The 15,073-nt window shown below is 41.3% G+C and overlaps 1 protein-coding gene and 1 non-coding gene across 5 annotated transcripts in view; both read left to right on the plus strand.

Moving 5' to 3' along the window:
- Nedd1 (NEDD1 gamma-tubulin ring complex targeting factor) overlaps window positions 1-10,489 on the plus strand; it is a 50,502-nt gene extending 40,013 nt beyond the window's left edge. For 3 of the 4 annotated variants that reach the window (XM_059245382.1, XM_059245381.1, XM_059245383.1), the window contains exons 13-15: window positions 248-404; window positions 8,537-8,603; window positions 9,021-9,459. In XM_059245382.1, coding sequence (XP_059101365.1) covers window positions 248-404; window positions 8,537-8,603; window positions 9,021-9,125 — 329 coding nt within the window. In that variant the 3' untranslated portion in view covers window positions 9,126-9,459. Of the gene's footprint in view, window positions 1-247; window positions 405-8,536; window positions 8,604-9,020; window positions 9,460-10,017 lie in introns of those variants that run through there. The other variant, XM_059245384.1, reaches the window with a different exon arrangement.
- LOC131895428 (small nucleolar RNA SNORA79) lies at window positions 1,039-1,181 on the plus strand. The gene has a single exon (XR_009375182.1). It is a non-coding gene; the product is annotated as a small nucleolar RNA SNORA79 (small nucleolar RNA).
- Window positions 10,490-15,073: the final 4,584 nt, after the last annotated feature.

The following is a 15,073-nucleotide window of genomic DNA, read 5'->3' on the forward strand; positions in this document are numbered from 1 at the left end:
AGATGAATCCCTCTGTCATGTGTTATTACATTAGACAGTTGGCGGTTTATATATACAGATAAATGACTATTAGAAATAATGACATAGAAAGTTTCTAAAATTTGTATTCTAGACCCTGGGTTTTTCTAAATGACACAGGAACATTGTTCCTTTGCAGTTCCCCAAGTCTTCCTTTACCAAATCTTATTTAGAAATGTTTGATGTCTCGTAGTCCAACTAAACTATTACTATTTTCTCCTTTGTTTAGTTCCAAAGGTAGCACCCTCTGTGATCGCTGGAGTAGCCAGTTCCCTCTCAGAAAAAATAGTTGATACTCTTGGGAACAGTCGGCCAAATGCACCACTGACCTCGGTTCAAATCCGCTTCATTCAGAACATGATACAGGAAACTCTGGATGACTTCAGGTAGCAATGAGTCACTGAATTTGTTTTTGCTTGTGTGAAACCAGAGCCATTGGTGATTGCTTTGTGTGTCTAGGTTCTGATGGCCACAACACCATAGAAAACGGGAAGTTTTATCTTTCTGTGCTGAGCTATGGAAAAAGGGACATTAATCTGGAGCAGCAAAAAGATAACGTGATGGAAAAGTCCAGTGTGCAGGATGCCCTGGCAGATTCTGTCTTCATCATCAGAATGTGGGCAGATTTTTATGTACTCAGATGTAGTTCTTCCATGCCATACTTATAGATCACCTTTAGATGCACTGTGGGAAGTGATGTGTGAGACATAGACGTCTACGCATGTTTTATCTTGTTTGGGGGCTGGGGTGGGGGCAGATGTCACTGTACGCGTGTGACAGTCAAGAGGCCAGCTTGCAGGGTCAGTTCTCTTTCTTCTCTGGGGAACTCCAGTCTGCGGGCTTGACAGCAAGTGTCTGCAGCCACTGAGCCATCGCCAGGCCTGACAGACAGATACCTCTTACATGTACTTCTGAGTGTTTTCAGATAGAGTACATCAGAGTGTCACACGCCAATAGGAAATCTCTCTGTAACTTAACTGTTCTTCCCGTCATTTGAATTTTCATTATGAAGTTATGTTTTGATGACTGTTCCTCCTACTGCCTTTAGGTATGGCTCTAGGATTTTAGGTCATCATAAATTAAAATTGATTTTTTTCACTCAGAGAATGTTAAGATATTGGGATTATCTATGTATTCTCTGAAATTTGCGGGATCAAACAATCTTTTTTAAGTTGCATGTTCTAGAATGTTGCTGCCTCCCATTCTTCGTTGTTTCAGAGTTTGGAAGTTATTTTTAGTTACTGAGATTTGTGTGTGTGTGTGTGTGTGTGATGTTTTCCTTTCTGACCTTTAATTGCTTGGATTATAATGAGAAGAAAATCAGAGATGTGTAGTTTTTAATTGGTACACATTTCTTTTTAATGTTTAAAATATTTTTAAAATACATTTTTAAATACTAGAAATTTTCTTTTTGAAAAATTGTCTTTTTGATAATGTGTGTGCTTAGTTTATGTGTCAGATATTAAGAATACAAAAGTGGGAATCTTCCCACAGTGGCCATAGTTTCTTTGGAATAAATATATTGCATCCCAGTATGATGAGTATGTGTTTAATGTGAATTCATTCATTCCAGATTGGCAAATAGGGCACTGTTGACAGTGTGACAGGGAAATTTTGCCATGTAACAACAACTGGCCTGAAGTAGATATATGAACACAGCAATGCAGAACTCTGTCCATCCCCTGCTTTCTCGGCTCGTTGTGGCTGTGGGTGTGTTCTGAAAGTCTTTGTTCTGTGACTCTTCCCTGTCTCTGGGCGTGTTTTCCTTTGCTCTCTCAACTTCACATCCTCAGTCTGTTCTTCTTTCCCTTCCATTAAGTTTTGCTCAGTAAGATCATGTTCCTGGTATTTTTATTAGGACTTGTTTTTGTTGGTTCTCTACTTAGACAGTTGTATAGGTGATAAGTGGTCTGCCTTAGTCCTTTCTCCCCGAGTCCTCCTATTTTCAGGGCATGGTTTTAAAAAATATGAGGGTTTTTGAGCACTGCATAAATATTTATGGCCTAATAGCAAAACTGTCTAGATAACAGCTGAGTCCAGCGCAAAGCAAATGATGTTGGAAACACGGAAAGGGAGCAATTTTCTTGGGCAAATTTGGAAAGGTATTGCTGAAGAGATTTTTGTTTCCCACTGAAGTGTGTGGGAACAGCATGAGAAAAGACATGGTTATAAATTCTAAGAACGTCTGCAGCGAGAAGAAACTGGCCGAAAGGAGAGCAGAAAGTAGTGTTTAGGAAGGACTAAACGGAGTTAGCAGGAGGGTTTTAAGAACAGGAGCAATGGGGTAGTGCTTACTGCCGTGTATACATAAGCACTGGAGTGTCAGTTCACACTGGGGTCTGCTGATGCTCGAGGGACGGGCTCAGCCTGCCCTTCCACCTCACGAGGGTCCGAGTGGTTCTGCTTTGTAGCTGCTGCCACCTCTGCATTGCCGGGGCCTGTCTCTGTACTGAGTCTGTCCCTGGCGTCCTGGGCCCTAGGGTCTCTCAGGTGGTTGCTCCGTCTGTGCTTCCGATAGGTTATATGCAGCTGCCCTGTCATTGTGGGCACGGAGGGGGCAGTGTGAGGGACTGGGCCATTCCCTTTAGCTCTCATGGTAGCTCTTGTTGGTGAAGGCCATTCGGCTTCCGATGCTCAGTTCCCCGCCGTGAGATAGATGTCCCGTGCTCTGTGCCTTAGGGACTCTCCTTCAACTCTGTGGCTTTGCTCCTCCCTTATTTTAATACAAGCATTTAGTGAAGGTCCGGGGGAGAGAGTGGTCAGTGCAGACTTGACAGCAGAGATTCTTGGGATTCTAAACTCTGCGGCCAGTCTCCAGTTGACTTTTAAAATCTATAGAAATTTTAGCCAGTTCTTCACCTTCTCATGGTGAGTTTCTTCTGCACATGTTCAGTCTAGAGTCCTGAACCTTTTTTTTTTTCTTCCCTCCAGGAAGAACTTGTCTTTGATTCTAGTTTAAATTTCTTTGTATTTGCAACTCTGGATAATTTTAACAGTTACAGTTTTATAGGTCACCAGGCTTGTTCTTGGTATTAACCTTGAGAGGTGGTATCATAAGTTATCTTTCAAGGTTTTCATTTGTCAGACAGGTTCTTTGACTCTGTAGATACTGGTTGAGGTTTTCTTTTTTTTGTTTGTTTGTTTTAGAGACAGGGTTTCTCTGTGTAGTTTTGGAGCCTGTAGACCAGGCTGGCCTCGAACTCAGAGATCCGCCTGGCTCTGCCTCCCAAGTGCTGGGATCAAAGGCGTGCACCACCACCGCCTGGCTGGGTTTAGGTTTTCTTAAAGGTAGTTTACCCTAGTTTCCCTTTATTCCCCTGGCTCAATCTTTGCCCCTGTGGGACAGCAGGTGAAGTCTGGAGGATTCACTCCATCTTTTAATCTTGGTCTTGTTTTACCAACACCTCAGGAGTGTCCAGATGCCCTCTGCTCCCCAGCTGCTACTTTACCTTTGCTCTGCTGCCATCCAGTCCACTGCAGACACGAGTGACAGGCTCACAGGTGTCTCCTGGGGACATCGCCTACACCAGCCTCGCCTTTCTTCAGGCTGTCGCTGTCCTCTGTAGCACCTCTAGCCTCTAACCTTGACTTTCCTGGTAGTCACATGGCCTTAACAGGGAAGGTGTCTTCCCCTACCGGGGAAGGGTATTTATTTCAAGTGCCAGTCCCCGGTCGTATCACAGCCTGGTTTGCCATACTGAAATAAATACACAGCAGGATGGAAACGTAGAGATATGTATGGATCTGATCTAGAATTTTCCTTTTGTGCAAGACAATAAGTTTTGAGACCTTGGCTGTGTGGATGATTGTCAGATCGGTTTTTTATTGCCTTTTGTTGTCTGTTCCTGGGAACTGCACCAAGGGCCTAACACATGATAGGCAAGCGCTCTGCTGGTTATACCTCCAACCTTTCCAGTACCTTCTTCATTTCAATATGTAACTCTAAATTCTTTTCTAGTGTTGTACTGGAGAACAGACACAACCTCACAACCTTAGGCACATGCCGTATCACTGAGCTATGTCCCTAACACTTCCTGTTTTTTAGTAACAGCTTTTGTCATACTGAAAATAAAAGAGAGAAAAAATTAAATCTGTTATAGTTGCAACCAGGAAATTAAGTTGCTTGGGAATGTGTCTAACCAAAGATGATGGTCTTTATAGGAAGAAGTTCTCTTCTTTTTTTTTTTTTTAAAGGTTTATTTATTAATTATGTATACAGTATTCTGTCTGCATGTATCCTTGCAGGCCAGAAGAGGGTACCAGATCTCATTACAGATAGTTGTGAGCCACCATGTGGGTGCTGGGAACTGAACTCAGGACCTCTGGAAGAGTAGTCAGTGCTCTTAAGTGCTGAGCCATCTCTCCAGCCCCAGAAGTTGTCTTCTTAAAATAATATTTTGATTAATTCTGGAGAATTTCCTACAGTGTATTTTCCTCCCATGTCCACCCTACCTACCCCAACAACTTTGAGTTTTCTTAAAAAAAAAATTATTTACTTATTTATTTTACATCCCGTTCACCATTTCCCCTCCCTCCTCTCTGTCCCCGCCCCATCCACTCCTCCTCCAGTTCTGTTCAGAAAAGGGCAGGCCTCCCATGGTTATCAACAAAGCACAGGGCATGTCAAGTTGCAGTAAGACTCAGCACCTCCCCTTAAATTAAGGCTGGGCAGGGCAACCCAGCATGAGGAACAGGGCCCCAAAGAGTCAGAGACGGCCCCTGCCCCCACCGGTAGGACTCTCACAGGAGGACCAAGCTCCACAACTGTCACATATATATGCAGAGTGCCCAGGTCAGAACCCTGCAGGCCCCTGCTGGGAGAATTAGATTCCTGGGAGATTCTCTTGCACCAGGTTTTTACCTTACCCCGAAATGCTCCCACCCCCTCATCTCTCTCAGTACTCTCTTCCTCTGTCCCCGCCATCCCCATCGCTTATGCTCCCATCCCCATCTACCCTCAGACCTCTCAAGAAGTCTCTTCTGTTTCCCCTTCCCAGAGAGATCTGGGCAACCCCCATGAACCCTCCTTGTTACCTAGTCTCTCTGCGTCTGTGGATTGTAGGTAGCATAGTTATCTTTTATTTTACAGCTAATATCCACTTATGAGTGAGTACATACCATGTTTGCCTTTCTTGGTCTGGGTTACCTCACTCAGGATGATTTTTTTCTAGTTCCATCCAGTTGTCTTCAGATTTCCTGGTGTCCGTGTTTTGAACAGCTGAGTAATACTCCATTGTGTGAATGTACCACATTTTGTTTATCCATTTCTTGGTGGAGGGGCATCTAGGTTGTTTCCAGGTTCTGGCTATCACGAATAACACTGCTATGAGCATAGTTGAGCATCCCTTGGGTGTGCCCAGGAATGGGATAGCTGGGTCTTTAGTAGACTGGTTTCCAGTTTTCTGAGCAGCTGCCACACTGACTGCCTCAGTGGCTGTACACGGCTGCACTCCACCAGCCAAGCAGGGCCTTCTCCCGTGTTTCACGTCCTCGCCAGCGTGAGCTCTTGCTTGTGGTTTTGATCTTGGCCATTCTGACAGGTGTAAGATGGAATCTCAGAGTCATTTTGATTTGCATTTCCCTGATGGCTACAGGCGTTGAACATCTCCTTAAATGTTTCTTGGCCTTTTAAGATTCTTCCATTGAGAATTTGGTGGTGGCGCACGCCTCTAATCCCAGCACTCGGGAGGCAGAGGCAAGCAGATCTCTGTGAGTTCGAGGCCAGCCTGGTCTACAGAGAGACTTTTCTTCTTTACTGCACACCCCGTTGGCTTGAGTTTGTGTTGCCCAACTGCTCTTGGGAGTGGGCCCTGCCCTGGAGTGTGATGGATGCCCCAAGCTCTCCCCGTAAAGAAAGATGACTCTGTCTCCCAGCAGCGCTCAAGTGCTCGTGGCTCCTCAGACAGTAGGTTCATGCCTGTCTCTGCCCTCCGTCCCAGAAAGGAATCAAAGAAACAATCCCATTCGCAACAGCCTAGGGGTGGGGTGGGGCGGGGATAAAGCTAACTAAGGAAGTAAAAGACTTGTCTAATAAAAAAACCTTAATAATAAAGTAAATAAAAGAAAGTTCCAGAGGATAAGAAAGACTTCTGATGTTCATGAATTAGTGGGATTAGTATTGTAAAAATGGCTGTCCTACCAAAAATTATTTACAGGTTCAGGGAAATCCCCATCAAAATTAAGATATGATTCTTTACAGAACTAAAAATTAATTGTAAATTTCATTTTGAAACGCAAAATACCCAGGATAGCCAAAACAATTCTGAGCAATAAAAGAACTGCTGGAGCCTTCTAGTCCCCGACCTTGTTATACTATAGAATTAGAGTAATAAAAGTAGCGCTGTACTGGCATAGGAAGAGACACACCACTCCATAGCATAGAATTGAGAACGCAGACTTTTCACACACTTACTCCACGTGAGTTTGTGACCGGAGCCACAAATACATAGGAGAGAAGAAGACAGCATCCTCGTGCTGGTCAGTACACAGACTTTTCACACACTTACAGCCGTGTGAGTTTGTGACGGAGGAGCCACAAATACATAGAAGAAAAACAGCATCTTCGTGCTGGTCAATTTGGATAGCTGCATGGAGAAGAGTGAAACTAGATCATTGTTTTGTCTAGCATAGAGCTGTACTCCAAGTGGATCAGGGGCCTTATATTAGACTTGATAACTCTAGTAGACAGCAAGGAACGGGGAGGGGTTGTGGTGGGAGGGGGCGGGGGGAGGGGGATAAGCCTGAACTCATCGCCATAGGAAAGGACTTTCTCAGCAGGACCCCAGTAGCACAGGCATTAAGACCAACAATTGACAAATGGGGACGGCTTGAAACTAAAAAGCTTTTGTACCGCCAAGGACATCATTTGAGTAACAAAGTAGCCCAAAGAATCAGAAATCTTCTATCAGTGATGTGTTTGACAGATGGTTAGTATCTAAATTATACAAAGAACTGAAAAAAAAATCAATAACTCAATTAAAAAGTGGAGCGTGGAGCTAAACATAGAGTTTACAAATGATGAAATACAAATGGCTTTATGTTGTCTTAATCTCATGGCCAGCAAAGGACCAGATTTTTTAAGTCTACAGTGAGTCAGATGAGGTGATGCATGCCAATGATCCTAGCCCTCGGGAGCAAGGGGATCAGAAATTCCAAGCTAGCCTGGGCTACATAGTGAGGCATGTCAAAAAAAAAAAAAACAACTTTACAATGAATAATAAAAACTCACAAGCAATACATTCTAGAAGAGAAACAGTGTATGAACTCAGAAAAGTACTCAGCTGCTTAGCTAATCAGAAAACGGAAGATTAGCTGGGTGGTGGTGATGCACGCTTTTAATCCCAGCACTTGGGAGGGAGAGGCCGGCAGAGCTCTGTGAAAATGGAAATTTAATGTGATACCAAAATGTCACTTTCATGGCAAAGTCCTGTGGAAAGTGTGCTAATACCTGGCTTTAATGAGGTGAGCAGGAGCAGAACTCTGTTGTATTGGTGGTAAACAAAACCATCCATATGGAAAGCCATTTGTGTGAGTGTATAGAAGTAAACAGGTCTATACCCAGTGTGTCATCTGTGGACACGGGAATGTATTAGTTGAGGGATATATATAATTACTTAAAACAACGTGGGGATAATGAAAATTTAATACCTGATGTGTCCTGGACACTGGATTGTGTAAGTCGAAGGTACATACGTGGTTGCCTATAGCAAATGGGAATAATGAAATTTGAAAGCAATTCAGGTGTCAATTGCCAGGAGGATGGGCACAGGGCACAACCAGTGGATTGCTGGTACAGGAGGTATGGCATGTGCAAGCATGGGATTTCTAAACTATGTCATAAGCCACTGCAGGCTTCCTGGGGCATGTTCCATTTTTGTAACGTTAAAAGCAAGCACAGTGCAAACATGAGTACAGATTATATGTGATGCAGATCTACTTTTAAAGAAAAAGCATTTCTTGTTCAGTAACATTCAGAAGACTGAAGATTGTAAGAGTTAAGCAGTGACATCAGGTGGGAACACATGGAGGCTTCTATGATTTGGTAATGTGTGCTGTGATGTATTGTCATTTTATTGTAGTTACTAGTTCTTACTGATTTCTTCATAGGCATGAAGTAGTTAGATCTGAACAAATAGCTCCCTTCTACTGGCCTTGGTAATCTCATGAGCTTTCTGACTTGCTTGCTAGTCTGTCTTTCTGCAGTGACCCTTTCTTTTAGAAGGGGTGTAGCGCAGGGAGATGTAGAGAAGGACTGCCTGGCTAGCAATTTGTTCACCTCTTTGTGTGACTTTAGATGAACTAGAACTGCTGTCTCTGCTTCATCATTGGCAAAATGCCGGTTATCATTGTGAAAAATTAAGGAGTTCCTAAATTTTCCTGTTAAAGAATCACCGTCCTGCCAAGCACACAGTAAACATCACTGTACACTAGCATGCCTGTGATTAATACCTGATCGTTTAAACAGGGAAAATGCTCTGTGAACTGTTACAGTTCTAACAGGGATTTCTGTTCTTCCCAGGGAAGCTTGCCATAGGGATATTGTGAATCTGCAAGTGGAGATGATTAAACAGTTTCATATACAACTGGTACGTAGAGCAAATCGTGTGTTAAGAATGTAGAGTGTGTGGATCTGAGAAAAAAAATCATGAAAAACCAATACATTTTTACTTAGTTGTTAGAGCTAATTGCCAAGATAAGTAAATGGAGTTTCAGACATTTTACTAAGTGAATCAGATCTTAGCTGCTCACCTACTTTTGAATTTGTGATAGTTAAGGCTTTTTTTTTGCACAGATTTGTTTTTTGGTGACTAAGCAAAAAGATTCCCAAATGTGTGACTGTAAGTCTTCTAGATACTTAATTTCTCTAGTAATCTTGGTGAAGTAAAAAACTACCATGTAGCTAGTTAACTGAGCATGGAAGAAGTGAGAGCTCGGTGTCTGTAGCACACAGCTTGCTGAGTAGTGTGCAGAGCCAGTGATTTAAAAACCATTCCCTTTTCCAGAATGAAATGCACTCTTTGCTGGAAAGATACTCAGTGAATGAAGGCTTGGTGGCTGAAATCGAACGGCTTCGAGAAGAGAACAGAAGACTCCGGGCCCACTTCTGAGGACTCGGACGACCCTCGTTTTTATGAGTTGGGAAGTTTCTGGCACCTAGGAGTGACAGATTCAGTATTGTTTTCATGGCCTTGACAGTGGCTGCTGTGGCAGGCACTATTCCATCTGTCAGACATATTTATATTTTTATATTACAACTGCACAGACTTCTGTCTTCCTGAGAGGGAAGTCAACGGGATCTTTATGTTCTGAACGCCTTAGCGATACACTAAGTGCCCTTTTCCTAAGAGAAGAAAATGTGCGTAGAAGGATAGGTTTATGTTTTGTAAGTGACTTTTTAAAACATATATTTTTGATGGACAAATTGTATTCCAATTTTTTTTTTTTTTTTTTTTTAGGTAGCCAACTTTTAAAACATTGGTATACCTTCTGTTTCATGAAGAAATAACTTTAAAGTGGCAATTGGATTTTTTTCATGCTATCGATTAGTCATTTTGTTAGCATGATAACATCAAGTATGACTTATTTATTGCTTGTGTGTATGGTACATGTTGAAGCTTTGAGTTGTACAGATACATGGTACTTTTAGCATTTCTGTTGCTGTGTTCTGAGGGCTCTCTACTCTGGTTACCTAACTTTACATAGGAAAAACTTCTAAGAGTTTGGAAAATTCAAGGGCTATACTATACATCTGCTGATTGTCTAATGAATTAACAGTGTGCAAAATCATACTATAAGGTTTTAATCACCATGGCTCAACTTATAATCAATGAAAATTTATTGTAAGATACTAAATATCACAATATTGTTGCCATTTTTTCCTCACAAATAAAAAGCATAGATTATTTTTTCTGTGCTTTGTACCATTAACTTTCTCTAATTATAGTATGCTACAAATAGTATTTTTCTATTGTTAGCCTTACCATAGTATTATTTATATAGGTTCATCATGAAAGGAATTTACACATTGGCAGCAGCTCGACATGCTCATCTGCCTGCTGTGATCCACTGTTTGATAGAATGTGATGAGGAGCTGCTCATCCATTTACATTCTTGTTGCCTCTTGCCCAAAGATTTCAACTGTGTACTTGGTTTGTATATAGGTCTGTTGCCCAGTTTTGCTTTCTGGGATCAAAATATTTACTAAAATACAGCTTAGTTTGCCAACTTTATGGTTTCCTAAAGTGATGGAAGGTGTAAGGATATATTTAATAAATAGAAACCAATGAATAATTATTTCCAAAAACGAAACAGGAATGACTTTTCCCAGGTGACTCAGATGCTGTAGTCTTTTCTTGGCGGATATGGCGGCATTATGACTTGTAACAAGTTTCCTTATATGTCACTCAAACAAGGTTAGAATGCAGAAGTACTTTGTCTATATGCTATATTTTAATAAATTAATATTTTCCTTCTTTTATCTGTAGCTGTATATACTGTGTATGAAAAGGGGTCTGATAAAAACAGTTCAGTAATTTTTTGTGTAGGTGAAGCACTTATCATGACTTAAACACCGAGTACAGTCAATAAATTTTTTGCATTCAGAACAGACGATCTGAACTTGAACTTTTTGTCTCTGGCTGAAATGGAATAATAGGGATTACCTTAGCCTTCCATTGGAAATTTGAAAACAAAAGACAAGATGTACAAAATAGTTTCTATGTGTTAGCATGAGGACCACACAGTCGTCTCTGAGAGACACTGAATTCTCAGGGTAACATGACAGCAAATTTCTTCAAGCCGGCAAGGGAAATTGAAAATAGAAACTGAAGAAAAGAGGGAAGAGGATGTCTTGGCAGAATGTCTTCAAAGTTTCTGAAGGTGGATCTGCAGTTTAGATTTATACTCAGTGAAAGTGGTTTTCAAAAATGAAAATGAAACTTTTTCTTCAGACCTAGAAAGGCTGAAAGAGTTCAGGGAGCTACAGGAAATGTTCAAGAAGGAAAAGGATACCATGAAAGTTGTAACTGCACAAAGCAACCAGGACCCACAATGTTAAATACTAAAGATACTTCCCATTGTTTCAAAGATAAATGTAAGATGTTATCATGTTCTTAACCAAGGTAAAGCTGACATATGGGCTATGATCATGGTTGGGAGGATGCAGTGAAGTGTCCTGTCCTGAGTTGTTCACACTTCTGAAGCAGGATGACAATAACTGGAAGTAGACTGCCATAAGGAAGAACGTCAGCTGTAATGGAAAAAAAATTGTAATAAGCCAGTGAAAGTGATCAGTTCCAACCATAAAACAGCAACAACAACAAAAGTCCAAATGGCCTGGGAGTGGCTAAGTGGGTGAGAACACCTTGATGAGAACCACTTTGAATACCTAGGGTCCACGGCACATCTGCAGGGCACATCTGTAATGCTGTTGCGCCTACTGTGAGGTGCAAGGCAGAGACAGAACCTCTAGAAGACTGTGGGCCGGCTGGATGGACTGACATCTACATAGCAAACAGAAGACTCGGCCTCACCCACTCTGGAAGGGGAAGATTGACACTACTGATCGTCTTCTGACCTCTGAGTGTGGACTGTGGTACATGCATGCCTGCACTAATGGACACTAATGCACACACACAAATCCGAAAGAAGATAGCTGAAAAGGTAAACAAGTTATGGGACAAATAGAAAATAAACAGCAAGATGGTAGATTTAAACACCTCTAGAATTACATTGCCTATAGGTTGTCAAAAGTTACTTTTATTATCAGATTGAATCTTTTAAAGACAACCCAACTGTACTGAACATAAGAAATCTAGTTTAAAGATGAATATATAAACTGTTTAAATGTGAAAAATAAAGTGAGTAGTGTATTGAGTTGAATGCAAATGAAAATGAGATTCAGGAGAGAAGGCTCAGTTGTTAAGAGAACATACTGCTCTTCCAGAGGACCCAAATTTGGTTCTCTGCACACACATTTGGTGGTTCACAACTTCCTGTAACTCCAGCTCCAGGGAATTTGACAACTTCCTTTGGCCTCTGCAACCATTCTCTCTCCCTCTTCCTCTCTCTCTCCCCCTCTGTCTCCCTCATTTTCATCTCCCTCTTCCTCTCTCTCTCCCCCTCTGTCTCCCTCATTTTCATCTCCCTCTTCCTCTTAAATAATTAAAAATAAGTCCTTAAAAACTGTGGAAACCACACTGTAGTATTTGTAGAGGAATGCATAGCATCAAAAGATTATTTTAGGAAAGGAAAGACTCCTATATTGAGTGACCTCAGCTTCCACGTGCAAGTAGAAAAATAGGTGAGCCCCAAAGTAACAAGAAGAATGAATGCAGTGGAAACAAAATCAACTAGGGGGAAAATAGTGAATTAAAGAGCTAGTTCTTCGCAGTAAAACTGATAAGCCACTAGCCACACTACTGAGAAAAGTAGACAATGTCAGAAGCGAAAGAAATCACCTGTTCTACAAGTATTTCTGACCAAAAAAAGCCAAGTATGAAAACTGATTAATCCCTTCATGCATTTACAGAAAACACCCGTGCTGAACAAGTGCTCGCAGTGTCGAGACCAGGGTGTGGTATCCAACTCACAAAGGCCAGCCTCACTCTGCTAGTCAAAGAAGATAGCATTCTGACATAAATGCAGGCAATCCCACATCACAGTGTAGTAGTTCAAATCCAGCAGTCTGTTTAAAAAAAAAAAATGATACGGCCAAGGAGGTTGTCAGGAGTGCAAACTTGGGATGATGAGGAAATCTAACAGTCTATCACAAAGCAAACATTCTTTTGGTAGATGCAGGAATGTTTGACAAAGCCAGTATTCACTACTCCTGATTTAAAACTCAGATGCAAGTGAATATACAAAAACTCATTTCTATGTAAGCAGCAATTAATAAGGAAATTACATGCCACTTAGACTAGCATAAAAACGTGAGCTCGTGAGGGATAGATTTGATCAAAGACATGTACACTGCATTCTCCAGTGACAAGGTAAACTTTAGTAGTGTGGTATGCACATCAGGGATTGAAAAACCTCAGTACTGTGAACTGTCAGTTTTCACATTGACTTGTATTCAACAGAACAACAATAAGAATGTTAACAGTTTTTTTAGATAGCATTTTTGAAACTACCTTCAAAATTTTGAAGTACAAAATATTTGGGTAACCAAATAACCTTGGGAAAATAGCACATTAGTGTTTACATTTAATAATTTCTTGTTAAAAGGCACAACTACCTAAGATAACAGGTAAGTATAAATATAGTCAAATCAGTATGGTACCATAAAGACCAGAAGTGTATTCTCTCATCAGTACACATACATATGTTAGGGAGAGACCATCAGAGATCTCATAGTTGATAGCCAATTGTAAGTCTTTGTTGCAGGTAACTGGGACTACACTCATATATTTGAGACCCAAGTGTAGCACTGGGTGTTAGGGGTTTTTAAAGGCAAAAACTGCATCCTGAGTCTCACTTGGCAGCTACAGGGGGAGGTTTTGCATAGGCAAGTGGTTTTACAGAAGCCAAGGTAAGCAGTTACACCTGAAGGGGGAGGTTTGCATGAGCAAGCTGTTTAAGGAAGTTAGCTGGAGCATCTTGACCTCAGATTTGTAGAATAGAGTTGAGTAATTTTCTTTGTGGCTTCCCATCAAGTGAATCAAATTCTAGTTAAACCTAAAATGGCCTCAGCAAATGTACAAGATGGAGGAAACTCTGCCCTGTCTTTCCCTGTCACACATATTCCTCAACAGATTTTTGACAAATGTAAATCAATAGAGGAGGTTATAATTTGTTTTGTTGAATGAGTGGATATCTATTTGGAACAAAAATTGTGAGGCATACTTTGTACTATATAAAAGTTAACTAAAATAGATTGAGCTACATAACTTTTAATTAAAAGATAGTTCTAGAAGACAACATAAGGCTTATGAGCTTATCAGTTTTGTATATGTCAACAAATAAAACTTTTGAAAGAAAAACTTAATTTTGACTTGAGCAACAATTGATACACTCTTCAAAAAAAAAAAACCCCTCAGATTCAAAACACTAGGCATAATGGGAAAGATGCCATTTACTATCTTGCATTCAATGTAAGTTTTGAAGTGGGCAAATTCGACAGTGGCACTTCGACAGTGATGGTGGTGAGTGTAGGAGACCAGCCCCCACACTTATTTACCCCAGGGACTCTTGAGGAATGAGGGATAAGAGACTTAGTTAGAAATAAGGAGAGAGAGACACACAGAAAACAGGATAGACTTGGGTGGGCCTGAATCCGTATCCACCAGCCCAGAACTTTATTCCAAAGGGCTATTTATAACAATGCCAAGGGGTGGAGCAAAAGACCTCCCCCTTGCTAGTTAGACCCTTGCAAACACCTGGTACCCAGGCCCGTGGCCCAATCAACCTCCCATGCAGTCCTGCCGGGTACAGCCACTGGGAAACCTAGTGGGCTCCAACAGGTGAGGCTGCAAGTGTGCCCATGGGAAGAGCTGTGTAATCTCAGTCTTCAGAGAAAGGCCAAGCCAGGAGATGCTACTGCACATTCATTTAAGTACTGAGACCTAGAAATCTGGCTTGATCTTGGGTTGGTAAGGAAATAGAACAACTGATTTTTACAGTTGAAGACAGAATGGTACAGTCATTCTAGGGAACATCTTAGTTTCTCCCATCATCCACAAGTCACCTACCTTAGCCATTCCACTCCAGACACTTAAATAAAACTTGCACAGGAATGGTTACAACAGCTCCATTGTAACATCTGGAAGCCACCCAAACACCAGTCAACAAATAAAGGAATAAACAAATCACGGCACAGGTAATGGATCTCCACCCAGCTATGTGTAAGGAAGAATTCTAATGGACAGTGATGTGGATTAGCTACAAAAACTATCAACAGAAGCCAGTGCTATATGGTGACATGCGGTTCTAGAAAATGCAAGCCTACCTTGGCAGCAATCAATGTTTGACTGTAAACATTAAGGAGTAGGGTAAGAGAAGGTTACCAAAATGTCACAGGAAGACTTTTGTCGCTGATGACTGCATTGTTTGGGTTTTG

The sequence above is a fragment of the Peromyscus eremicus genome, chromosome 18 (assembly GCF_949786415.1).
Source record: "Peromyscus eremicus chromosome 18, PerEre_H2_v1, whole genome shotgun sequence".
NCBI lineage: Eukaryota > Metazoa > Chordata > Mammalia > Rodentia > Cricetidae > Peromyscus > Peromyscus eremicus.